Here is a 22554-nt window from a genome sequence, read left to right on the forward strand (position 1 = left end):
TGTGTTGGTCATTCTGGTGAATTACTGGAAGATGGTGGTTCCGGCCACGTTTTCGTCACTGAGCTGGGCCTCTGTTCACATGCTGTCTGTTTCCGCTGTGTCGAGTAGTTGCAATTGTGATAAAGATCTCATGGCCGGCTAAGCCGGAAGTATCTACCTCTGGCCATTTACAGAAAGCCTTTGCCAACTCCTGGTCCAGGGGCTACACTGTGAATGCTCATGTTTGCCACTGGGAGGAAGAGGGTTCGTTGTAAGACAGGGGAGCTAGAGCCAGACAGCTGCCAGGAACCAGAGATCTCCCAGGCTGTGGGCCCTCCAGGGAGAGCAGCCCCGTTCCACCCACTGCCCCGCTGTCACATCTGGTCTCCCTGACAGCCACACGGGGTCCTGCCTGTGTCATACAAAACACCCCCTGGAGTCAGTTCCTGTTCTCAGCACTTCCCCGTGTTAACCCCTGTTACTGACTTCCTGCTTCCCAGAAAACAGCCCAACTCTCATAACAGTGCTGCAGAGCTGACTTAAAACAGCAGAAATGAGAGACCAGCAGTTGGCGAAATGGCTATGTCGCTGGACTCCCATGTAGTCGACCCAGGTCGAGTCCTGGACCTGGTGGCTTAAACTCACACTGGGTGCATGTGCGTGCGTGCCCAAGATCCTGCGAGGAGAATGGAGGAGAAGGGATTGTGGTGTGCCCATCTCCCCTGGGGGGTGATTTCTCGCTTTCTGTCTCTCTGTCTGTCTTTCTGGCAAGCACATGCACCCTATAGCAAAAACCTCTCCAAAAACAAAAACAGGAACAGTAGAAGCGAATCCTCTCACAGTTCTGGAGGCCAGAAGGCCAAAGTCAGGTGTCGGTAGTGTTGGGCTCCTGTTGAAGGTGCTAGGAGGGTCCTTCCTGCTTCTTCCAGCTCCCGGGAGCTGCATCGCTCCAACTGCCACCTCTGCCTGCTCTGTCCGTCTGTCTGTCCGTCCTCTTCGTGTCTCTTATGAGGGCTCTCGATATTGGAGTTAGGCCCCACGTAATCCAGGATGACCTCACTTCAAGAACTTTAGCTCAACTCCACCTGTAAAGACCCTTTTCCAGGTGAGATGACGGCCACCGCTCCTGAGGGAGAGGGTATTGCGAACATTCCTTTTGCAGGCTCCTTTCAACCCGATGAGCTAGAGGAAAGTACCCTGTGCCTGCTCTGGGGTTGAGGGCTGAGTCTACCTCCTCCTCTTTCGACCTCCCTGACCTGCTCCTCTCTCTCCATGCTGGTGGCCATCACTTCCTTACAAGGAAAATGATTCTTGGCTGCTAATGTGTAAATGAAAGAAAAAAGATGCCTCAGACAGTCGGAATAGAATTAGATAGAAAAATAGAATATGAATAATTCAACCCGCTTTGCCAGGGGAGGGCCTCTTCAATGAGTCTAATTACGCTGGCTCCCAAGAGAGGTCAGTCCCGAAATGAAGCTCATAAAGCAGTTTTACAAGTGGGATTTATTTGGCGATTATGACACGGAGGAGGGGCCGCCCACAGGTTAATCCTGAAAGGAACGTGCGCTCCGGATCACGCCCGAGGTTTTGCCCATAGGGAAACCAAGGCCTGAAGAATGGAAAGGGCATTTCTGTGTGGTCCAGCATGGTCTAGTGAGAACGGACCGGACACCCAGACCGGGGCCCCCAATATCTGACTTGGTGTTGGGCCTGCCAGGCGTGGTCACTGCAGGACCAAATGTCTGAAAGTCCCCCAGGTGGCCTAGGGTGGGAGTTGAGGCTTGATTGCACTGGGTATGGGGCGTAGTCATCCACTACAGGACTCTGTCTGCAGCTCCTCCGCGGGCAGAACTCCCGCTTTATGATAGCCTAGAGGAAATCGCAGTGACAGCCCCTCCGACACTGATGGCATCAGTGGGGAGCTGGGCAGCAGGCACCTGCAGGTCACGTGGCCCCTGGGACGGAGGCCTCAATAGGCTATCCCAGGACCGGGTGACCATGGACCCCTCGGAAGCCTATGCCCTGGAGGGTGCGGTGCTGCTTGGGAGCTGCGGGTTGCAGCTCTGGGCCCTGGGCTTCAGAGGTGTGAGACCCCCCCCTGCCAGCAGGGGGCCCTGCTGTGTGGGCCATGACCATGGTTGTCTTCCTATACCAGGGCACTGTGTCACAGTATGGTTGTCACAGCATCCACCGTATCCGATTCCCTTTATGTGAAGCAGCAAGAAAGATTCCCCAGTGATGCTCAGGCTGTAAGGCCACGGCCCTGGGCTGTTGGCATGACCCAGGTTTTGGGGACTCTGTCCCCCCAGATCATATACCAGGCCTGTGATCTTGTGCTGTTGTTGAGATGTAATTGAGTCCTGTGAACTTTTAAGTATTCTAAAATATCCAGAGCGGAAAAGGAATAGTCTTTGGGCACTGAATTGGGCAAGAGGGCCAGGTTATGCTGCAGGACAGCAACCTGAGAGTCTCAGAGGCTTCAAACAGCCCCGGTGAATTCCCATTCTGGCTGCACCTGCGTCCACTGCAGGCTGACTTTGTGTGGGTCTCACTGCGTGGAAGAGAGTCATGACTGCCCGACCCATGCCCCGTGGCTGTCTAGTGGTTAAGGCAGCCAGATCCCACTTGGGCAACTGGTGGTTCCAGGTCCAGACCCTGCTGCTTAAAAAGCCCACTGGGTGTGTGTGCATGTGTGCCCAAAGCCCTGGACAGAGTGAAAAATGGAGCAGGGGTTGTGGTGTGGCCATCTCCCATGGGCAGGGGGTACCTTCTCTCTGTCTGTCTGTCTCTGGTGAGTGCACATGCTCTCTAGAAAATTCTTTTTAGTTATAGCCAAACCATTAGCTGACTCTCTGGTGTCTGCCTGGGAGAGACACATGCCACGTGTCACGTCTGCTCTCCGTTCATTGGCAGAGCAACAAGTCTTCCGCTGCCTCGAATTCTGGAGGGCCCACAGAAACTTGGGATGGTCAGAGACCCTGTGTGGCAGGTGTCAATGTTCTCCCATCCAGTCCTCCCCAGCACCTGTGAGTCATGACCCAGTGAGACCAAGTGTCCTGATGACGCGAGCCAGAACCACATGACACCTGGGCACTGTTCCCTGGGTGCTGTTCCCTGGGTGCTGCTGTTTCTGTGAGCCCCCCTCCCCCCACCGTTTACTTGGCTCACGTTCTGCAGAAGGAATTTACTCCTCATTTGTCCTGACCCTTTGGTCCAGAATGTTAAACAGGTGCCAATGTGCCGAAGTGTGTGACATTTCACCAGCGACCACACTTCTCCCCGGACCACATTTTAGTGTGGTTGTTCTGGGCACTCCAGCCGGGAGGAATGGGCCGCAGGCTGGTGCTGGACATTCGCATCCCTGGAGTCTCGACCCTTTTCCTCTGTTAACCTTTAGTAGCATTTTCATTATTTAATCTCTGCTGCTTTATGTACCAGTCAGTTTCCTGGGAAACCAAGCAGGCACTGACTGACTGAGCTCATCTTCCGCCCTCTTCATAGCTGTATGAGCCTGCCTCTGGTTAACGCCGTGCTTCTAAGAGCCTTGAGCATGAGCGCTGACACCCTCCTCGGTGCCTTCCCAACGCAGAGTCGCCCTTTCGTTTGGTGTCCTGTAAGCGCTCGTGTCTGCAGACGTCAGAAGATGCTGCTTGCTTACTGAGACTGGAAACAGCTCGGGGTGGGAGCAGGAGGACAGTGACAGTGAGCTGACGGCAGACGAGTCTCTAAGTTCCCATCAGTGTTTTCCAGATCGTAAAAAATAATAATGGCAGCTGACACTCACCGGGCTTTGCAATGCGTCAGCCAGCGTGGGAAGGCTTTTTTTTTTTTTAACTTTTTCTTTTTTCATCTTACAATCTTTTTTTTTTTTCTCCCCCAAGATGTATCCAGCTTTATCGAAGATACTTTTTATAAACAATCATGGTATTTCAGGCAGGACGTGGGCAGACAATCGTTAACAGTCTACAACAACTTTCAAATCCCTTTTTCAATGGACTACCAAAATCAGAAAGCCACTATAAAACCCAGTGAAGTCTTCATCTGATGCTCTCAACAGGGAAAGTTTAGAGTGAGGGTTGGCATTTCACATTCAGCATGTTGTTTAACAACTTTTCACGAGCCGACCCTGACTTCCGGGAAATGAAAATGGCAGAATGACCAACCTGAAGGTCCAACAATATAGAAAAGGAACTGCTGCTCTTTTTTTTTTTTTTTTTTTTTTTTTTTTTTTTTTTTTTTTTTTTTTTTTTTTTTTTAACTGCTGCTCTTTTGAAGGACGCCAAGTCAATGCCATTGGCAAGTCCGGATTGCCTGATATCTGGTATAACCCATTTTCTGTGGTCAGGTCCCCACAGGTGTTAAAGGGAGTTAAGTCTATGCTGAAGGCAGAGAGGGAGAGGACATAAAAGCAAACTGTGGTCAGGTCCCCACAGGTGTTAAAGGGAGTTAAGTCTATGCTGAAGGCAGAGAGGGAGAGGACATAAATACTAAGTTTTCCACACCACGAGGCACCGGTGCCAAGGTGGTTGTGTGTGTCGGGGAATCCCTCCTCTCGGGAGCCAAGAGGCAGTCTCAAAACTAGAAGGGAAAGATATCGGAATCAATCCAGCTTCAGATACACTTTAATGCACCTTCCCCAAAAAACTGCAATGAAGTGTTCTGTGTGCTAACAACATAGCTTAAAACAAGAAAAGGTAAAACAAAATTCTGCATTTTTATAAAACTTGATAAACAATAGTATTTCAAACTGTGCAGTCACCAGAAGGACACAGTTATCGCAAATGCACACACTTCACTCGGCATCTCCAGCACCTACAGCTTTCTGTGCCTGGTCTGTGTTGGCATCTCCATTCTCTGCAGGGTTGGTCCCATCCTCGCCAGCATCCGCTTTGCCCCCTTTTCCTTTGGGCACCTTCTCTCCCTTACCAGGGCCCCTCTTAGGCTTGGGCTCTGGCTGTGGAGGGGCGGTTTCGCAGCCAACCTTGCAGATCTCTCTGTGGTCCGTCCTTCACCCTGGCTGTACCTCCTTTAGCCTCCCCGTCGCCTTTCTCTTGGGCCTGGTGGCGACGATGGTGGGACTCAGGCGCTGGGCGCGGGAGATGCAGCGGCGCGCGGGCTTTGGTCGGTCCGGGGGTCGCTCTCGCCTCTTCTTCTTCACACTGCTCCCCTCTTACCATCTTCACAGCAAAATACGAGGTTAACACTGTTCACTCACTTTAGAGCTGAAGGAGCCACAGAGAGTGGCGGGACTCGTTCACGACCACACAGCCAGGAGGTGGCAGGACCGATGTTCAGAGCCCAGGCTCTGGCAGTGGAGTGTGCATGCGAATGAAAAGGGGTGTTCTTGTTGGAGGGTACAGGCCATGCCCCCCATGCTGCGCTGAGGAGACCAGAGGCCGAGGGGCCACTGTCAGAGGCCGAAGTGCCTTTTGGGCAGGGTGACCAGGATAATCTGGTGCTGGCAAGTTAGAGAGAGACTGGGGTATTCCGGGCTTTGAGTGCCACTCCAGGGGGTTCCAGTTTACTGCTGTGGGCAGCAATGTGTGGACAGGAAGGGTAGGTTTTAGAGCCAGGACAGTAGCAAGGCTGAATTTTAGATTTACCACCTACTCTGAGTCACCCTGAGCAAGTTGCTTACCCTCTCTGTGCTCCTTCATATCAACCAGGTGTACTTCCTTTGCTAACATCAAAATGCTTATCTCTACAAAAGCATGGAGAGGTACTGACTCCCGTATTTAACAGTCTGGGGTCACGGTTTCAGGCACAGCTTGATCCAGGATCCAAAAGTCATCGCCAAATCTTTCTATTCACTCTGGCCTTTGTGCTGTCTCCCACCCTTGGGCTCCAGGGGTCCCCTGGTCACAGCTGCAGCTAGCAGCCCCTCCTCTCCACCTCTCCCAGCCCAGCAGCAAGGACAGAGCTACATCCCTGCGTTCCCAGCCCTCCATATCCCGAGGACTGGAAGGCTCAGGTTGGAGCTGAGGGTAGGGCTCACTCCAAAAGGCAGAAGATCCTCTTCCCACAGCAGCAGAAGGGGAGTGGGTGCTAGGGGGTGCAGAGGGGACCTGGAGACGCCCACGCACTCAGCTGCACATGCAGGTCACCGAGCGACCGAGAGCTGAAGTCATCCGTCGGGAACGTCCCTGGCCCAGCAGGGACCGGGCGCTCGAGTGCTCTTCACCTGCTCAGGAAGGCGGGCAGCAGGTGCAGCCCCACTGCGGGGCTGGGTAGCTGATGGAGGCTGGTGTGGGGAGGTGCAGGTCAGGAGGTAGCTCTGTGGAGACGGTGGCCCTAGAGGGCCCGCGGGAGGCAGTCACCGTCCAGGCCTGCAGTTTGGGGGTCTCAGGAACGAAGAACCAGCTCAGCCCTGTGGGTGGGGAAGGCATTGGGGACCCCCGGAAAGGCAGAACGGCGAAGTCTCCGTCCAGCACCCTCCCTTGACTGAACCACCCAGACATCGTGGACATCAAGCCAGCCAACATGGAGGACCTGACCGAGGTGATCACCGCGTCCGAGTTCCACCCGCACCACTGCAACCTCTTCGTCTACAGCAGCAGCAAGGGCTCCCTGCGGCTCTGTGACATGCGGGCAGCGGCCCTGTGCGACAAGCACTCCAAGCGTAAGTGCCGGGGCCCGCCGCAGGGACCACACGCTGGTGCTGGAGCGGCCAGGCTGGGCGGGCGTGTTCCGGACTGGTGGGCGGGCAGGTGCTGTGCTTCCTCACTGCTGCCTGGCAGGGAGATCCCGGTTTTGCATTCTGTTCCCTGGAATCCCTGCACAGCCCGGGGCTGCCCAGCTTCCAGGAGCCAGGCCTCTAGGGTGAGGATTACGGGATCTGGATGCTAAGGAGGCACCGAACTTAGGTGTCACCTCCAGGAAGTCTTCCCTGCCCCCACTTTGGATCAGGGCCCTCCTGTGTGTCCCCGCTCCACACCCTGAAGAACTTTCCAAGGGCTGCTCTGTCTCCCTGCAGCAGCCCATGAGCTCACTGGGGCCAGGGTCTATAACTTGTCACTTCATGCTAGAGCCCACCCCAGGGCGGTGTGCCTCAGGGTGTCCCACGGGGGTGCCGTGGATTCCTCGGGCTGAACAGGGAAACCAGTGCCACCAGCTGGGCAGCTCACGTCTCCAACGCCGAGCCCCGCCCCCTCCAGCTCTTCCTCTTGTCACCAGCCATCTTCACAGGCCCCGGGGAAGGTGCCGGGAGGAATACGGGCTCCGAGGACTGGCCACGGTCGCCACACTAAATAGCGGCAGGGCCGGGCTGCTTGGCGTGGGGCGTGCTTCTGCGCTGTGTGCTGCCATGACGGTCCTCAGGGGCACCTGCAGGCACGGACCAGCCCTTCTGTCATGTTACCAGATAACCCTGCAGGGACGGCGAGGCAGAGCAGGGCCCAGAGGGAGGTCAGGGGCTCCGTCTGGTTCATCGGTCTGCCTGTCCCCAGGGTGTGCGAATAAACATTTGAATGAATGAATGAGGGTAATGACCAGTTGGCCCAGCAGGGGGCTTCAGTGAAGTCCGAGTCCTGGCAGAGAATGGATTGGTGACAGGGTCAGTTTCCCCAGAGCCTGGTTTGGTGGGCATTCAGAGATGGGAGTGCTATTCCAGCCCCCCACACTTGGGCTGAGGCTCTCGGGAGCCTCTCGGTCCCTCCTGTTTCTTGGCCAAGTTCTGTCCCCCGAGCCCTTCCCCAGCCCTCTTCTCCAAGCCTGTCTGTGCCCCGCGTGTCATACTTAGCCCCCGAGGCAGTCAGTAGGCACCTGCTCCTGGCACGAGGGTGCAGCAGAGACCCAGAGACAGTGGCCCTCTGTCCCTCCGGAGCCGAGGCTAAGTGGGGAGGCAGTGAGCAGGTGACAAGGTGACCAAGGTCAGGATGTGGGAAGTGATGCTGGCAAGGGCCCAGAAAGCTGGGTACAAAATGGAGAGGGGTCAGGAATGGTCTCCCCGATGAGATCACAGAGGAACAGACACCCTGAGAGGGTGAGGGGTGGGCCATGCAGCTCTCTGAGAGAAGAATGTTCCAGAAGGAGGGCACTACAGGCCCTCTGATGGTGTTTCAGGGTGTTGCAGCAGAAGGCAGGGTGGCCAAGTGCAGTTGGCCAAGCTCCTGTGGCAGGAGCTAAGATCAAAAGTCCAATGGAACAGGACGACTTAAGACCCCAGCCACTCCCCTGCCCGATCACGGGAAGGATTTGGGTTTTGTTCCCAGTGTCTGATGATCAAGAGATGGGTATTTGAAAAGGATCCTCTTGATGTCCCCTGAAGGTCCAGTTGGGGGGCACTACCGAGTGGGTGTGGGTGTGCAGGGTGACTGCGGTTTGTTTGAATGGCAGGGTAAGGGCGGGGCTATCTCCCAGCTGGCTGCGATGGAGTGGGCCAACTGGGGGGTGTTGGACACTTACTGGGCTTCCGGGAGAGATGAGAGGCAGCCTGAGGGTCTGGAGTCCAGGAGAAGGCTCAGCCGGACACCACAGTGTGGACATTGTTGGTGTATGGAGGGGCAGGGAGGGCCAGGGCCAGCTGAGAGGCTGGTGGGTGGTGAGGGCAGTGCCAGCCCCGTAGCCACAGCTCAGGGGCTGGGTCCGTTTCCTACGGCTCCGCCAGCAGGTGGCTGCAAACGGCAGCCTATGACATCAGCTTACTGTCTCAGGGGCTATAGGTCAGGAGGTCCGTGTGGGTCTCATTGGCCAAGATCCAGGGGTCAGCAGGGCTGAGCTCCTTTCTGGAGTTCCTAGGGGAGAAGCCCCTTCCTTGCATCTTCCTAGCCTCTGGTGCCCCCCTTGTCTGTGATGTCTTTCTCAGGGCTCTGACCCCCTTGCCTCCTCTTTCACTTATAAAGACCCTCTGAGGCCAGCAGGTGGCTGACTCACGTGACTGACTGCGCGGTTCAAGCCCTGGCCCAGGGGATTGGAAAGCATGCCCAAAATCCCGAGAGGAGAATGGGGAAAGGACTGTGGTGAGGCTTTCTCCCTCTCCCTCTCTGCCTCTCTCCGTTGAGTGCACGTAGAGACAAGTAATAGTAATACATGAATTAAAATAGTAAAGTGCCTTTGATCGCACTGGGCCCAGGGCGACGTTCCATTTCCAAGATCAGCTGAATTACGACCTTAATTTCATCTCCCACCTTCGTTCCCCGGCCACGAAGCCTAACACACTGGCCGGTTCTGTGGGTTAGGGCAAGGCCCTCCCTAGGAGTCCACCCCAGGGGCATTATCTCCAACCACCCACGCCCACCGCCTGCTGGCCAAGGCCCCACGTGCCCCACTCTTTGCCTGCCTTCTGCTCTGGGTCACGGCACCACGGAATAGAGGGGGGAAGAAAGGAAGGTTGGGTCCTTGCTTCTGGGTCCAGCCCTGATGCCATCCGGGCCCTGTGGGGAGCAGCTGTGGCTTGGTGGCTCATCCCTGCGTGCGGCAGCAGAATCCAGAAACACCCGAAGGCCCAACGGAGCAGACAGGTCAACGATGGCGACCCATGTGATGGGTACTGTCCCGGCATTTCGCGTGTTGTTGGAGGAGAACGTTGAATGGCAGGTAAATGACTCGGGGCGGGGGGAGCAGAAGCAAGGACTACTAAAAGGGAAGGAAAAGAAGAAAAGAAGAAAAAAAGAGAAGGAAAAAAGAAGAGAAAAGAAAAAAGAAAGGGGAAAAGTAAACATGGATGCAAAGAAACCCTGGGAAGGAATACACCCAGAAACTGCCCCGAGAATGAGCTGTAGAAAGCTGGTTTCACATTTTTCCATGTCTCTATGGTAATGCTGGGTTTACGTTTTGAATGAGAAGACGTGCGTGGGGGTGGCATTTAGCGAGAACAGAGCCGGTGGTGTGGGAGAGGCTGTGTGTGCCCCACACCACCCGAATGCCACCTTCTGTGACTGGAGGAGGCACTCCGAGCCCCGGAGCATCCTGTCCCTCCCTGTGTGCAAGGACGGTCGCCCGCCAGGCAGGAGCGTGGATTCTGTTCCTCTTCTGGGTCTAGGCACAAACCCAGCGATGTATGAGCCACGCATGGGTCAGCCCCAACCTCGAGAGCGAGCAGCAGGACTTCGGCCTCCGTGACTCAGTTCGGCTTGTGCTTCTCGCCACCTCTCCCAGGGCTGCAGTGAGCGGTGACCTGAGGGCCTCGGCCCAGATGGGCGCTCAGGGTCTGGAAGGTGCTTGCCTGGGGCGCCATATGGAAGATATGGAAGGAGGGACCTTGGGACCGACCACTGCTTGGGTGAGGCTGAGAGGTTCTCCAGGGCCTGCTGGCAGCTGCTCAGAGACTCACAGGGGGCCTTGGCAGTACGCTGAGGTCCGGGCCCATCCCCAAGCCAGGATCGAGGCCTGCAGACAGGGCCAGGCCAGGGTTCTCTGAGCTTTGCCCCATGCTCACAGGTGAAGCTGGTCTTCGGTTTTCACTTCCTGTACTCTCTTTGCCCAATTCTATTAAGATGATTTGATTTTCCTAAAATGACAACTTTGTCTTTTTCTGGCATAGCTGATATAACTTGAAGTGTCAGTAAAGCTCAGGTGTAAGTCTATCTGGTGTCTCAGGAGAAAAAAATTATTTTTTCACAACCATTTCAAATTCTATTTTCTCTTTTTTTTTCAATTTTTTTTTTTTTTTTGCCAGAGGGCATGTTTCCTTACCAAAGAGAGAAAGAGAGAAAGAGAGGGAAAGTGAGGAATCACCCCCGGGGATGGCCACAGCACAATCCCTTCTCCTCCATTCTCCTCTTGGGGTTCTGAGCATGCGTGTACCTGGGGCCTGGTGTGTTTTCAGGCTTCCAGGTCTGGGACTAGAACTGCAGGGTCTGCTCTGTGGGACCCAGTGCCTTAACCACTGTGCCATCTGCTGGTCCTAATTGCATTCCTTTTTGATTATTGGGTTATTGGAAATAATTTTGTATTTACATTTTTTTCTAGAATGCTTTTTTTATTCTCTGACTCAATATCCTGCCAGGAGCTCTCTCTTTAATGCCAGCAAGAAGATTATTCAGCAGTCACGTACCTTTACAGCTTCTGTGTCCCTTTTCTTGTTTAATTTACCACAAATAGGTAGTGAGCCGTGGAAACCCCAGCCTGTGTGTGCTCTACCCACATTGTTTTTGGTTCTCATGAGAAATGAAGCGAGCAGCCAGGTCCCAGTTAGCAGGTGCTGCAGGATACAAACGATGTTATTCAAACCAAAATAATTTTATTTTTATTTTTTTTGGTTTGCTACAGCATGCATGCACTCACCAGAGAGACCCAGAGAGTGAGAAAGAGGGAAAGTGAGAAGTCGCCCCACAGGGGATGGCCGTCCTGCAATCCCTTCTCCATTCTCCCAGGATTTGGGGTACCCATACACACCCAGGTGGCATGGTTTTTCAAGCCACAGGTCTGAGATTAGAACTGCACTGTTGGCCATGTGGGACCAGCCTCCTTAGAGTCCATGCCACCTGCTGGCTCCAGTCTGCTTCCTTGTCATTCTAGGGTCTAGAAGCTGCTGTTCCTCATGGCCCAGGTGTTTTTAAGACACGTGGAGGTTGGGTCTAGTCCTGTACCCTGCACCTCTGTCCCATCCAGTTTCTGCTCAGGACTCAGGAAGTGGTAGATCCCGGCGCTCAGAGACGGCGTTCACAGCCTATCCCGCGCTCAGAGGCGGCGTTCACAGCCTATCCCGGCGCTCAGAGACGGCGTTCACAGCCTCGCTCTCCTAGCAGGATAGAACCGTGATTTTCTTTTTCACCAAACAAACCCCCTAGATTTTCACCTCTGCCGTGGGACAGATGAGGAAACCCATGGTCTGAGAAGCTGTGGCTTCCCTGACCTCTCCGTTTCAGGACAGAGCTGGGGCACCCAGACCACCCAGCTCTGTCCCCAGCTTCCGGCTCTCTCTCTCTCCCTGAAGCACTAGATATCCGGGTCTTTTGTCTGCTAGGCATTGCGACAAGTAACCATGGAAACGACCATACACGAGTCCTCAAAATAGACACTTATTTCTGCTTTGACAGCGCCCGAGTCTGCTGGAAGGAGTGGCTGGGACACAGACTTGGCCTAGAAGAGGGGTAGTGGCTGCCGGGCCTCCCTGGTCCGTGACTGCGTGCGGCCAGCCCTGGCACACAACCATGGCGCACGTGCATGGGGCACTGGCACACTGCAGCTGCTCTGAGTGCGCGCTCGGGTGAGGACGCGGTTACTCACTTCCCAGGTGGGAGGTTGGGTGTTCGCCTCCTGCTGCAGCCGTGCAAGTCGCCATCAGCCTAGCACGAAAATGACACACGTGTGTTTTGTATCGTTCCGGAGCTCGGAGGCCTCAAGTCAAGGCAGGACTTTATCCCTCCTGGAGGCTTCCGGGGAGAATCTGCTTCCTCGTCTTACCTAGCATCTCGAAGCCACGGTGTTCCTCACGGCCCTTCCTCCTTCTGCGGGCATCTGTCCTACCTGGCGTCCTTTGTCCCAGGTCCGGCCCTTCCTCCTCCCTCCGAGGGCATCTGTCCAGCTCGGCGTCCATTGTCCCAGGTCCTCCCGCCTTTGGCTTTCCTGCCCCCCTCCTGTGCAGACACATACAGTCACATCGGCCAGATTACCCAGGGAGCCTCCCCTTCTCATGGCCCTTCAGTGATCACGTCTGCGACGCCCTTGGCCCTGTGAGGTCACATCAGCCCGTGCACAGATTCAGGGAGGAGGGTGCAGATTTCCTTAGGGGCCATTATTGCCTACCACTGAGGCACAGAGGGGTGAGGGCATCTTCCCGAGAGCGCGCAGCTACCTGGAGCCAAGGTAGGGCCTCAGGTAGTCTCGTGCTATCAGCCTGAGCTCTTTCTCCCTTCATCTTCGCAGAAGCCTTGGAGCAAGCAGTTCCACGGGAGTGCGGGTGAGCGAGGTTCCTTTAAAGGGCCATGTCGGGGAGACGCACAGGGCTCACCTCCAGGGTAGGTGTGCGGAGAAAGGCCGACCCAGCCCAGCCCCTGCAGCTGGCTGCGGCCTAGCCCAGCAACGTGGCCAGCCGGTCCACAGGCCCTGTGGTTGGGTTCTGAGGCCGTGAGACAGGAGTGCAGTGGTGGGGCGGGGAGTGAGATCAGAGAAGGGCGTGGACAGAGGTGCTTAAGGAGCTCTGGGTTTAGGAGCTGTGGGGACCTGCCGGGGTCAGGTCTGAGTGGGGCGTGTTCTCGGGCTTCCTGTGGCTGCTGAGGAGAAAGAAGACTGGGTGAGGCTGGCAGTGGGGCCGGCAGGGAGACCAGCACCACAGTGTGGCGAAGGTGCTGTGCAGTTGTCGGCACAGGCAGGAGGGAGGCAGTGGGTCTCGCATGCACGTGAAAGGCCCAGCCTGCTGGGTTTGCTGGATGGGGTCATACTGAGAGCAGGAGAGGGTCAGGGCAGGCTTCGGGCCCTGTGCTGAGCTCCGTGGAGGAGACCTAGGGAGATGACTGCCAGGTGAGCAGGGGTGTCAGAGTCCCAGGGTTCTAGGCAGGCCTCGGGGTGCTCCGGTATGCCTGGTCATAATTAGGGTGGCCGGGAGAGGCTTTTCTGGAGAATGAAGAAGAGCCAGGCAGGGACTGAGCATCTAGGCAGTGGGGGGAGAGCGCCTGCCAAGACAAGAGGGACAGTAGGAATGGGGGTACAGGGGCTGCTTGCCGGCCTTGGAGGCTCAGCTGGGGCTGGACTGTATTTCCGCCTGGTGGGGACGTATCGTGTGGCGCTGACGGGGCCGCACAGACAGACAGTGAATGTTGCTAGCTCTATCAGGGAGTGTTTATCGTTCCAATGCCTGTAGGAACACTTGGGCTCAGAGAGCTTAAGGGGCTTGCCTGGGGTCGCACAGCACTGTTCGCTCTGTTCGCCCTGCTGCCTGGTGTGTGGTGGAGCTGGGGCTGTGGGGAGAAGGCGAGGGCAAAGCATCCGAAGGGGCACTCCCGCCTCGGCCTTGTGTAGCGTTCAGTGCTTAGAGCCCTGCCTTGCAGGAGGCCCTGGGCCCTGCAGAAGGGAGGCCGGAATGAGCTGCAGTGGGATTTGCATGTGTACAGTCTGCCTGAACAGCAGGCTGCTTGGGACCAGGTCTGGAAGGAGCCCGTCGACCATAGGTCGGAACCTGAGCCTTGATCCTGGGGCACCCGGGAGCCATGGAGTACTAGCAGAAGGAGAGGGATGGCATCAGACTGTGTGGGAGGCCGGGGGATGTCGGCACCACCCTCGACTTTACCTTGTGTCTCCTCCCAGCCCCTCAGACCCGGCTTCCCACACCCTGGTTGGACCCCCCAGGCCTCCCACCCACCGCCTGAGCAGAGGACGGGGAGGAGAGCTGTCACTCCTCCCCCGCATGTGCCTATGACACAGTGACATGCCAGGGGACAGTAAGATGTGACTGTCAGGGAACCAGCTAGAGCCTAATTATAAGAAATCATCAAAAAAAAAGAAAACAAGATGGACATGTTTGCTGATTCAGCGCCCTCCCGCTTTTAAATAGTTGGGGGGTTAGGAAGGGGAGCGAGGTGGGATTGGCCGGTCCCAAGTGACAGGGGCCCTGGGACACATTCCTTTCCGTTCTGGCTGTGGGAACTACTTCCAAGTCCAAGGTCAAGGTGACCCCATCAATTAGAGGGGAGACCCCTTGTTTGCCAATGCCCCCCTGGGGAGGTGCAGCGTGTGTGTGTGCACGCACACACGTGTGTGTGCATGAGTGTGTGTGCGTGCGTGTATGTGTGTCGGGGGTATAAGCACTGACAATAGTAGGTTTCTCTATGTTTTGAAAGAAAACAAAAACTCTGTTGTATCAAAAATTTTATAGAAATATTTTTTTTAAAAAAGGAATTTTTAGAGATAATTTTTTCAGGCTTGTTCACATCCCTTCCCAAGATCTGTTGCACTTTGGGTCCTTTGGTCCTGAGACGCCGTCAGAAGTGCCTGAGGACGTCAGGTTGGGGTGGTGAAGGGCCGGCGTGCCTTGGCGTGCTGATGCAGCTGTTGACTAGGTGGCCTCTCAGCCTGGCGTGTGCGGTGTTCTCCTCCTCCAGGCTGGGGACAGGCTGCGGCCACTGGCATGGAGCACAGCCTGTGCCTCTGTGATTATCCGCCTCCTAACTTCTGAAAGGCGCGCTGGGAACGTGGGCCAGCCCTCTGTAGAGTAGGGGGAGTCTGGCCGGACGAGACCACCGAGCAGGTCGGGGGTACAAGTGCCACTTCTCAAGTTGGCGTGCAAGAGTTGCGTGCACTTTGTGTATGTGTTTTAGATGCTGCTATAGGGCATGCCCGCTCACTGGAGAATGAGAAATGGAAAGTGAGAAATCCCCCCGAGTGGGGACACCGCAATCCCGTCTCCTCCGTTCTCCTCAGGATTTTGGGCGTGCGCACACACACACACACACGCGGCCGCATGATTTTCAAGTTGCCAAGTTCCAGACTCGAGCTGCACTTGGCCGTGTGGGAGCCCAGTGCCGTAACCACCACCTCACCTGTTAGCCCTGCCCTTTGTGTTTATGTAACTGTCCTGGGGGCAAAAACACTCCTTCAGTCCAAAGCGGGTTCCTGACACCTGCGGCCCCCTGCAGGTGGGGCCACCCGGTCCCTGCTGTGGCCTGCCATCTTCCTCCTCTCAAAGCCTTCCCCCAGATTAGGCCTTCACCCCTTCCTGTGTGTTTAAAGACGACACGAAATCTCACGGACTTAGTGTAAGTGTGAAATCAAATGCTGTAACCTTATTTACGCTGGGCATCGGAGAGGAGAGGAAATGTCATTGATTCTCTTTGGCTTAACAGAGAAAAAGGACTAAATTGTATACCTGCAGAAACAAAGCTGTCAACTTATTATCAGGGCACAAAACAATACTATTTAATAAATATTTTTTAAAATCTGTTTCAAAAATTTTATAGAAATATTTAAAAAGAAAAATGGGAATTTTTAGGAATAAGTTTTCAGGCCTTTTAACATCCCTTCCCATATATTTGTGAGACAATCAATCAAACTTCAGATGTTTTAGAGCCTAAAGGTGCTGGGCTTTTACTACCCTGTTCCATCCAGGCTCCTCACCACCCCGGGGAGGGGAGTCCTGGAGAAACCCACGTGAACCATGCCCCCCCAGCTTCCAGCCCTGCTGTGCCCCCACTGCCAAGGGGGTAGTGTCTGGCCTCAAGTCCTCATGGTGCCGTTTTTCTATTTCTTCCATGAGCGAGAAGGAAAAAAAGAGTCAGGCCCCCCAGCGGGTCCCCAGGGAGGTCTCTGGGTGCGACCCTGGAACCTTTCCCTGTGGTCAGCCCCGCAGGTGCCATTCCGATGTCAGGCACCTGCTGCATTTCTCCCTGGTCGACCCCAGAACCTGCCCTTGTTGAGAGAGAAGAGCCCAGCTGCTGGGAAGCGCACCCTGACCGCGGAGGGAGTTTGAGCTCAGGAGGCAGGACTTGGAGACCAGGGGGCTTGTCGAAGGTGGGCAGGGTCCTCCCTAAAGAGGGATGCATCTGTGACCCATTTGTGGTTCTGTAATAAGTCCCTGCCAGCTGAAATCATCCCAGTTCCAAAATATGACATGGCCTGGTGGCGTGACAAACCGGGTTCCTCTCCCACCTCTGCGTGAACGGCAGCGGGACCGCCTGCCTTGAAATGCAGTGTGGCCGGTTCACGCAGAGGGACGGGGGCTGGAAGCAGCCTTACTCCTCAGAGGCTGTGGGGAAGCGGATGAGGAAATCGCAGGTCTCCCCGAAGCTCTGGGAGCTGGGTGTCGAAGGCTTTCCTCCAGAGAAGGGGGCCTCCTGCTCTGGTTTTCAGACACAGGAGGCGTGACGGGAAATGTGGGAGCCTGTCCCTGCTGGCTACACGGCTCCCTTCCTTCCCCACACCCGAGGGCCTGGGATGCGGAGGGTAGTAACAGACCCGGCCTCCAGGTGCTGGAACCTTCTTTCCTGTGTGGAAAGGGGACTCCAGCCACCCACCTGCCTCCACTCTCACCCTGACTCGGGATCAGTGGCCCATGCCTCCTACTAGTAACACCCTCCACTTGCCGTGCCTGGCTAGGTCCTGTGCGGTGGCCCCCTCAGGCCCCTCCCAGGCTCACTCCTTTCCCTGCCTGCACGGGCCTTCAGCTCACCCCTGCGCCAGCCTTGGCACGGGCTCTTCTTTCAGCTCCTATCCCAGGCTCCCCCTGCTCTCTCCCACTTCGCTCATTGCTGCTCCAACATCATGCCCCGTAGAGGCCCTGTCCTTCCGCATCGCCTGCCCATCACTCTCTGCCTCCTCCCTTCTGCCATCCTTCTTCCCAGCACTTGTCACGGCCTGACAGTGACGGTGGCACTCAGGTTTACTGTCCGTCTCGGTGAGGAGAGTGCTGGCTGCCTGGGACCTTGTGCTGGTCACTGTGTCATCCCAGGGTCACCAACAGCGCCCGGCCGGGAGTAGGCCGAGAGGACTGGATGCGCACGGTGATGAGTGAGTGCACGAGGACATCCGCCCGGAGTAGGCCGAGAGGACTGGATGCGCACGGTGATGAGTGAGTGCACGAGGACATCCGCCCGGAGTAGGCCGAGAGGACTGGATGCGCACGGTGATGAGTGAGTGCACGAGGACATCCGCCCGGAGTAGGCCGAGAGGACTGGATGCGCACGGTGATGAGTGAGTGCACGAGGACATCCGCCCGGAGTAGGCCGAGAGGACTGGATGCGCACGGTGATGAGTGAGTGCACGAGGACATCCGCCCGGAGTAGGCCGAGAGGACTGGATGCGCACGGTGATGAGTGAGTGCACGAGGACATCCGCCCGGAGTAGGCCGAGAGGACTGGATGCGCACGGTGATGAGTGAGTGCACGAGGACATCCGCCCGGAGTAGGCCGAGAGGACTGGATGCGCACGGTGATGAGTGAGTGCACGAGGACATCCGCCCGGAGTAGGCCGAGAGGACTGGATGCGCACGGTGATGAGTGAGTGCACGAGGACATCCGCCCGGAGTAGGCCGAGAGGACTGGATGCGCACGGTGATGAGTGAGTGCACGAGGACATCCGCCCGGAGTAGGCCGAGAGGACTGGATGCGCACGGTGATGAGTGAGTGCACGAGGACATCCGCCCGGAGTAGGCCGAGAGGACTGGATGCGCACGGTGATGAGTGAGTGCACGAGGACATCCGCCCGGAGTAGGCCGAGAGGACTGGATGCGCACGGTGATGAGTGAGTGCACGAGGACATCCGCCCGGAGTAGGCCGAGAGGACTGGATGCGCACGGTGATGAGTGAGTGCACGAGGACATCCGCCCGGAGTAGGCCGAGAGGACTGGATGCGCACGGTGATGAGTGAGTGCACGAGGACATCCGCCCGGAGTAGGCCGAGAGGACTGGATGCGCACGGTGATGAGTGAGTGCACGAGGACATCCGCCCGGAGTAGGCCGAGAGGACTGGATGCGCACGGTGATGAGTGAGTGCACGAGGACATCCGCCCGGAGTAGGCCGAGAGGACTGGATGCGCACGGTGATGAGTGAGTGCACGAGGACATCCGCCCGGAGTAGGCCGAGAGGACTGGATGCGCACGGTGATGAGTGAGTGCACGAGGACATCCGCCCGGAGTAGGCCGAGAGGACTGGATGCGCACGGTGATGAGTGAGTGCACGAGGACATCCGCCCGGAGTAGGCCGAGAGGACTGGATGCGCACGGTGATGAGTGAGTGCACGAGGACATCCGCCCGGAGTAGGCCGAGAGGACTGGATGCGCACGGTGATGAGTGAGTGCACGAGGACATCCGCCCGGAGTAGGCCGAGAGGACTGGATGCGCACGGTGATGAGTGAGTGCACGAGGACATCCGCCCGGAGTAGGCCGAGAGGACTGGATGCGCACGGTGATGAGTGAGTGCACGAGGACATCCGCCCGGAGTAGGCCGAGAGGACTGGATGCGCACGGTGATGAGTGAGTGCACGAGGACATCCGCCCGGAGTAGGCCGAGAGGACTGGATGCGCACGGTGATGAGTGAGTGCACGAGGACATCCGCCCGGAGTAGGCCGAGAGGACTGGATGCGCACGGTGATGAGTGAGTGCACGAGGACATCCGCCCGGAGTAGGCCGAGAGGACTGGATGCGCACGGTGATGAGTGAGTGCACGAGGACATCCGCCCGGAGTAGGCCGAGAGGACTGGATGCGCACGGTGATGAGTGAGTGCACGAGGACATCCGCCCGGAGTAGGCCGAGAGGACTGGATGCGCACGGTGATGAGTGAGTGCACGAGGACATCCGCCCGGAGTAGGCCGAGAGGACTGGATGCGCACGGTGATGAGTGAGTGCACGAGGACATCCGCCCGGAGTAGGCCGAGAGGACTGGATGCGCACGGTGATGAGTGAGTGCACGAGGACATCCGCCCGGAGTAGGCCGAGAGGACTGGATGCGCACGGTGATGAGTGAGTGCACGAGGACATCCGCCCGGAGTAGGCCGAGAGGACTGGATGCGCACGGTGATGAGTGAGTGCACGAGGACATCCGCCCGGAGTAGGCCGAGAGGACTGGATGCGCACGGTGATGAGTGAGTGCACGAGGACATCCGCCCGGAGTAGGCCGAGAGGACTGGATGCGCACGGTGATGAGTGAGTGCACGAGGACATCCGCCCGGAGTAGGCCGAGAGGACTGGATGCGCACGGTGATGAGTGAGTGCACGAGGACATCCGCCCGGAGTAGGCCGAGAGGACTGGATGCGCACGGTGATGAGTGAGTGCACGAGGACATCCGCCCGGAGTAGGCCGAGAGGACTGGATGCGCACGGTGATGAGTGAGTGCACGAGGACATCCGCCCGGAGTAGGCCGAGAGGACTGGATGCGCACGGTGATGAGTGAGTGCACGAGGACATCCGCCCGGAGTAGGCCGAGAGGACTGGATGCGCACGGTGATGAGTGAGTGCACGAGGACATCCGCCCGGAGTAGGCCGAGAGGACTGGATGCGCACGGTGATGAGTGAGTGCACGAGGACATCCGCCCGGAGTAGGCCGAGAGGACTGGATGCGCACGGTGATGAGTGAGTGCACGAGGACATCCGCCCGGAGTAGGCCGAGAGGACTGGATGCGCACGGTGATGAGTGAGTGCACGAGGACATCCGCCCGGAGTAGGCCGAGAGGACTGGATGCGCACGGTGATGAGTGAGTGCACGAGGACATCCGCCCGGAGTAGGCCGAGAGGACTGGATGCGCACGGTGATGAGTGAGTGAGTGCACGAGGACCTCAGCCCCGAGTAGACCGAGAGGACTGGATGAACACGGGGATGAGTGAGTGCGTGCACGAGGACCTCAGCCCGGAGTAGGCTGTGAGGACTGGGTGAGCACGGGGATGAGTGAGTGCGTGCACGAGGACCTCAGCCCGGAGTAGGCTGTGAGGACTGGGTGAGCACGGGGATGAGTGAGTGCGTGCACGAGGACCTCAGCCCGGAGTAGGCTGTGAGGACTGGGTGAGCACGGGGATGAGTGAGTGCGTGCACGAGGACCTCAGCCCGGAGTAGGCTGTGAGGACTGGGTGAGCACGGGGATGAGTGAGTGCGTGCACGAGGACCTCAGCCCGGAGTAGGCTGTGAGGACTGGGTGAGCACGGGGATGAGTGAGTGCGTGCACGAGGACCTCAGCCCGGAGTAGGCTGTGAGGACTGGGTGAGCACGGGGATGAGTGAGTGCGTGCACGAGGACCTCAGCCCGGAGTAGGCTGTGAGGACTGGGTGAGCACGGGGATGAGTGAGTGCGTGCACGAGGACCTCAGCCCGGAGTAGGCTGTGAGGACTGGGTGAGCACGGGGATGAGTGAGTGCGTGCACGAGGACCTCAGCCCGGAGTAGGCTGTGAGGACTGGGTGAGCACGGGGATGAGTGAGTGCGTGCACGAGGACCTCAGCCCGGAGTAGGCTGTGAGGACTGGGTGAGCACGGGGATGAGTGAGTGCGTGCACGAGGACCTCAGCCCGGAGTAGGCTGTGAGGACTGGGTGAGCACGGGGATGAGTGAGTGCGTGCACGAGGACCTCAGCCCGGAGTAGGCTGTGAGGACTGGGTGAGCACGGGGATGAGTGAGTGCGTGCACGAGGACCTCAGCCCGGAGTAGGCTGTGAGGACTGGGTGAGCACGGGGATGAGTGAGTGCGTGCACGAGGACCTCAGCCCGGAGTAGGCTGTGAGGACTGGGTGAGCACGGGGATGAGTGAGTGCGTGCACGAGGACCTCAGCCCGGAGTAGGCTGTGAGGACTGGGTGAGCACGGGGATGAGTGAGTGCGTGCACGAGGACCTCAGCCCGGAGTAGGCTGTGAGGACTGGGTGAGCACGGGGATGAGTGAGTGCGTGCACGAGGACCTCAGCCCGGAGTAGGCTGTGAGGACTGGGTGAGCACGGGGATGAGTGAGTGCGTGCACGAGGACCTCAGCCCGGAGTAGGCTGTGAGGACTGGGTGAGCACGGGGATGAGTGAGTGCGTGCACGAGGACCTCAGCCCGGAGTAGGCTGTGAGGACTGGGTGAGCACGGGGATGAGTGAGTGCGTGCACGAGGACCTCAGCCCGGAGTAGGCTGTGAGGACTGGGTGAGCACGGGGATGAGTGAGTGCGTGCACGAGGACCTCAGCCCGGAGTAGGCTGTGAGGACTGGGTGAGCACGGGGATGAGTGAGTGCGTGCACGAGGACCTCAGCCCGGAGTAGGCTGTGAGGACTGGGTGAGCACGGGGATGAGTGAGTGCGTGCACGAGGACCTCAGCCCGGAGTAGGCTGTGAGGACTGGGTGAGCACGGGGATGAGTGAGTGCGTGCACGAGGACATCAGCCCAGAGTAGGCTGTGAGGACTGGGTGAGCATGGGGATGAGTGAGTGAGTGCACGAGGCCGGAGTAGGCCGAGAGGACTGGGTGAGCACGGGGATGAGCGAGTGAGTGCACGAGGACATCAGCCCGGAGTAGGCTGTGAGGACTGGGTGAGCACGGGGATGAGTGAGTGAGTGTGTGCATGAGGACATCAGAGTACGCGTGGCCATGTGTATCCCCAGCCTCCCTGCAGAGCGGTCGACAAGAGCTGTGTTTCCGGGAAGGGCCATGGTAGGAATAGCATCCGTCTCAGACAGGTGGGAGAGGGGGGTCCCAGATGAAGGTGGAAGGGTTAGGATAGGCCTGGGAAGAGGACATGAGACCCTGTGACCATGAGGGACAGCAGGGAGGGGGCTCTCGTGAGCAGCTGGGGAACTGTGATTGGCTCTCTGCTTCCCTGTTTCAGGCCTGGAGATTCAGAACAGGTCAGCAGGCAGGGCTGCCACTTAGCTGGTTTCCATGGGGATAGCTGGACAGGTTGTCAATGCCTCAGCCCTTCCCGACTGGCTCGTAAGTGGCTGCCAATCTCCCTGCTCCCTTTCCTATGGAAGGACGGCTGGCCCAGCAGGGATTCTGGTCCCCATCCTGCTCCAGCGCCAGGGCCACTGCAGGGTCTGCTGGTCAGCGAGGGCATTGGTGGGCTGACAGTAGCAGACGTGAGGTGCAGGAGCGTGTCCTGCTGTGTGGGGACCTGGGCAGCTCCGGGAGGCTGGGTTACTAGAACAGCCGGGAGGGGAAGCTGCTTGGGAGCCTTCGGTGCTCACTTCGTCCAGCTGTTCCTGTCCAGTAGGGGCAGCAGAGTACTGCCTTCAGGGTCAGTTAGTGCCGTC

General features: G+C 57.6%; 1 protein-coding gene and 1 long non-coding RNA gene across 2 annotated transcripts in view; both read left to right on the forward strand.

The window, feature by feature from the left end:
* The window catches only part of PPP2R2C (protein phosphatase 2 regulatory subunit Bgamma), a 75076-nt gene that overhangs the window by 24036 nt on the left and 28486 nt on the right, over positions 1–22554 (forward strand). The window contains exon 5 of the mRNA XM_006153664.1: positions 6434–6598. Within this exon, the coding sequence (XP_006153726.1) occupies positions 6434–6598 (165 nt within the window). The remainder of the gene's footprint in view (positions 1–6433; positions 6599–22554) is intronic.
* Positions 12141–14320, forward strand: LOC102500725 (uncharacterized). Its single transcript, XR_335303.1, has 3 exons — positions 12141–12406; positions 12787–12878; positions 14164–14320. It is a non-coding gene; the product is annotated as an uncharacterized LOC102500725 (long non-coding RNA).

The sequence above is a fragment of the Tupaia chinensis genome, unplaced genomic scaffold (assembly GCF_000334495.1).
Source record: "Tupaia chinensis unplaced genomic scaffold, TupChi_1.0 Scaffold000384_1, whole genome shotgun sequence".
Taxonomy (NCBI): Eukaryota; Metazoa; Chordata; class Mammalia; order Scandentia; family Tupaiidae; genus Tupaia; species Tupaia belangeri.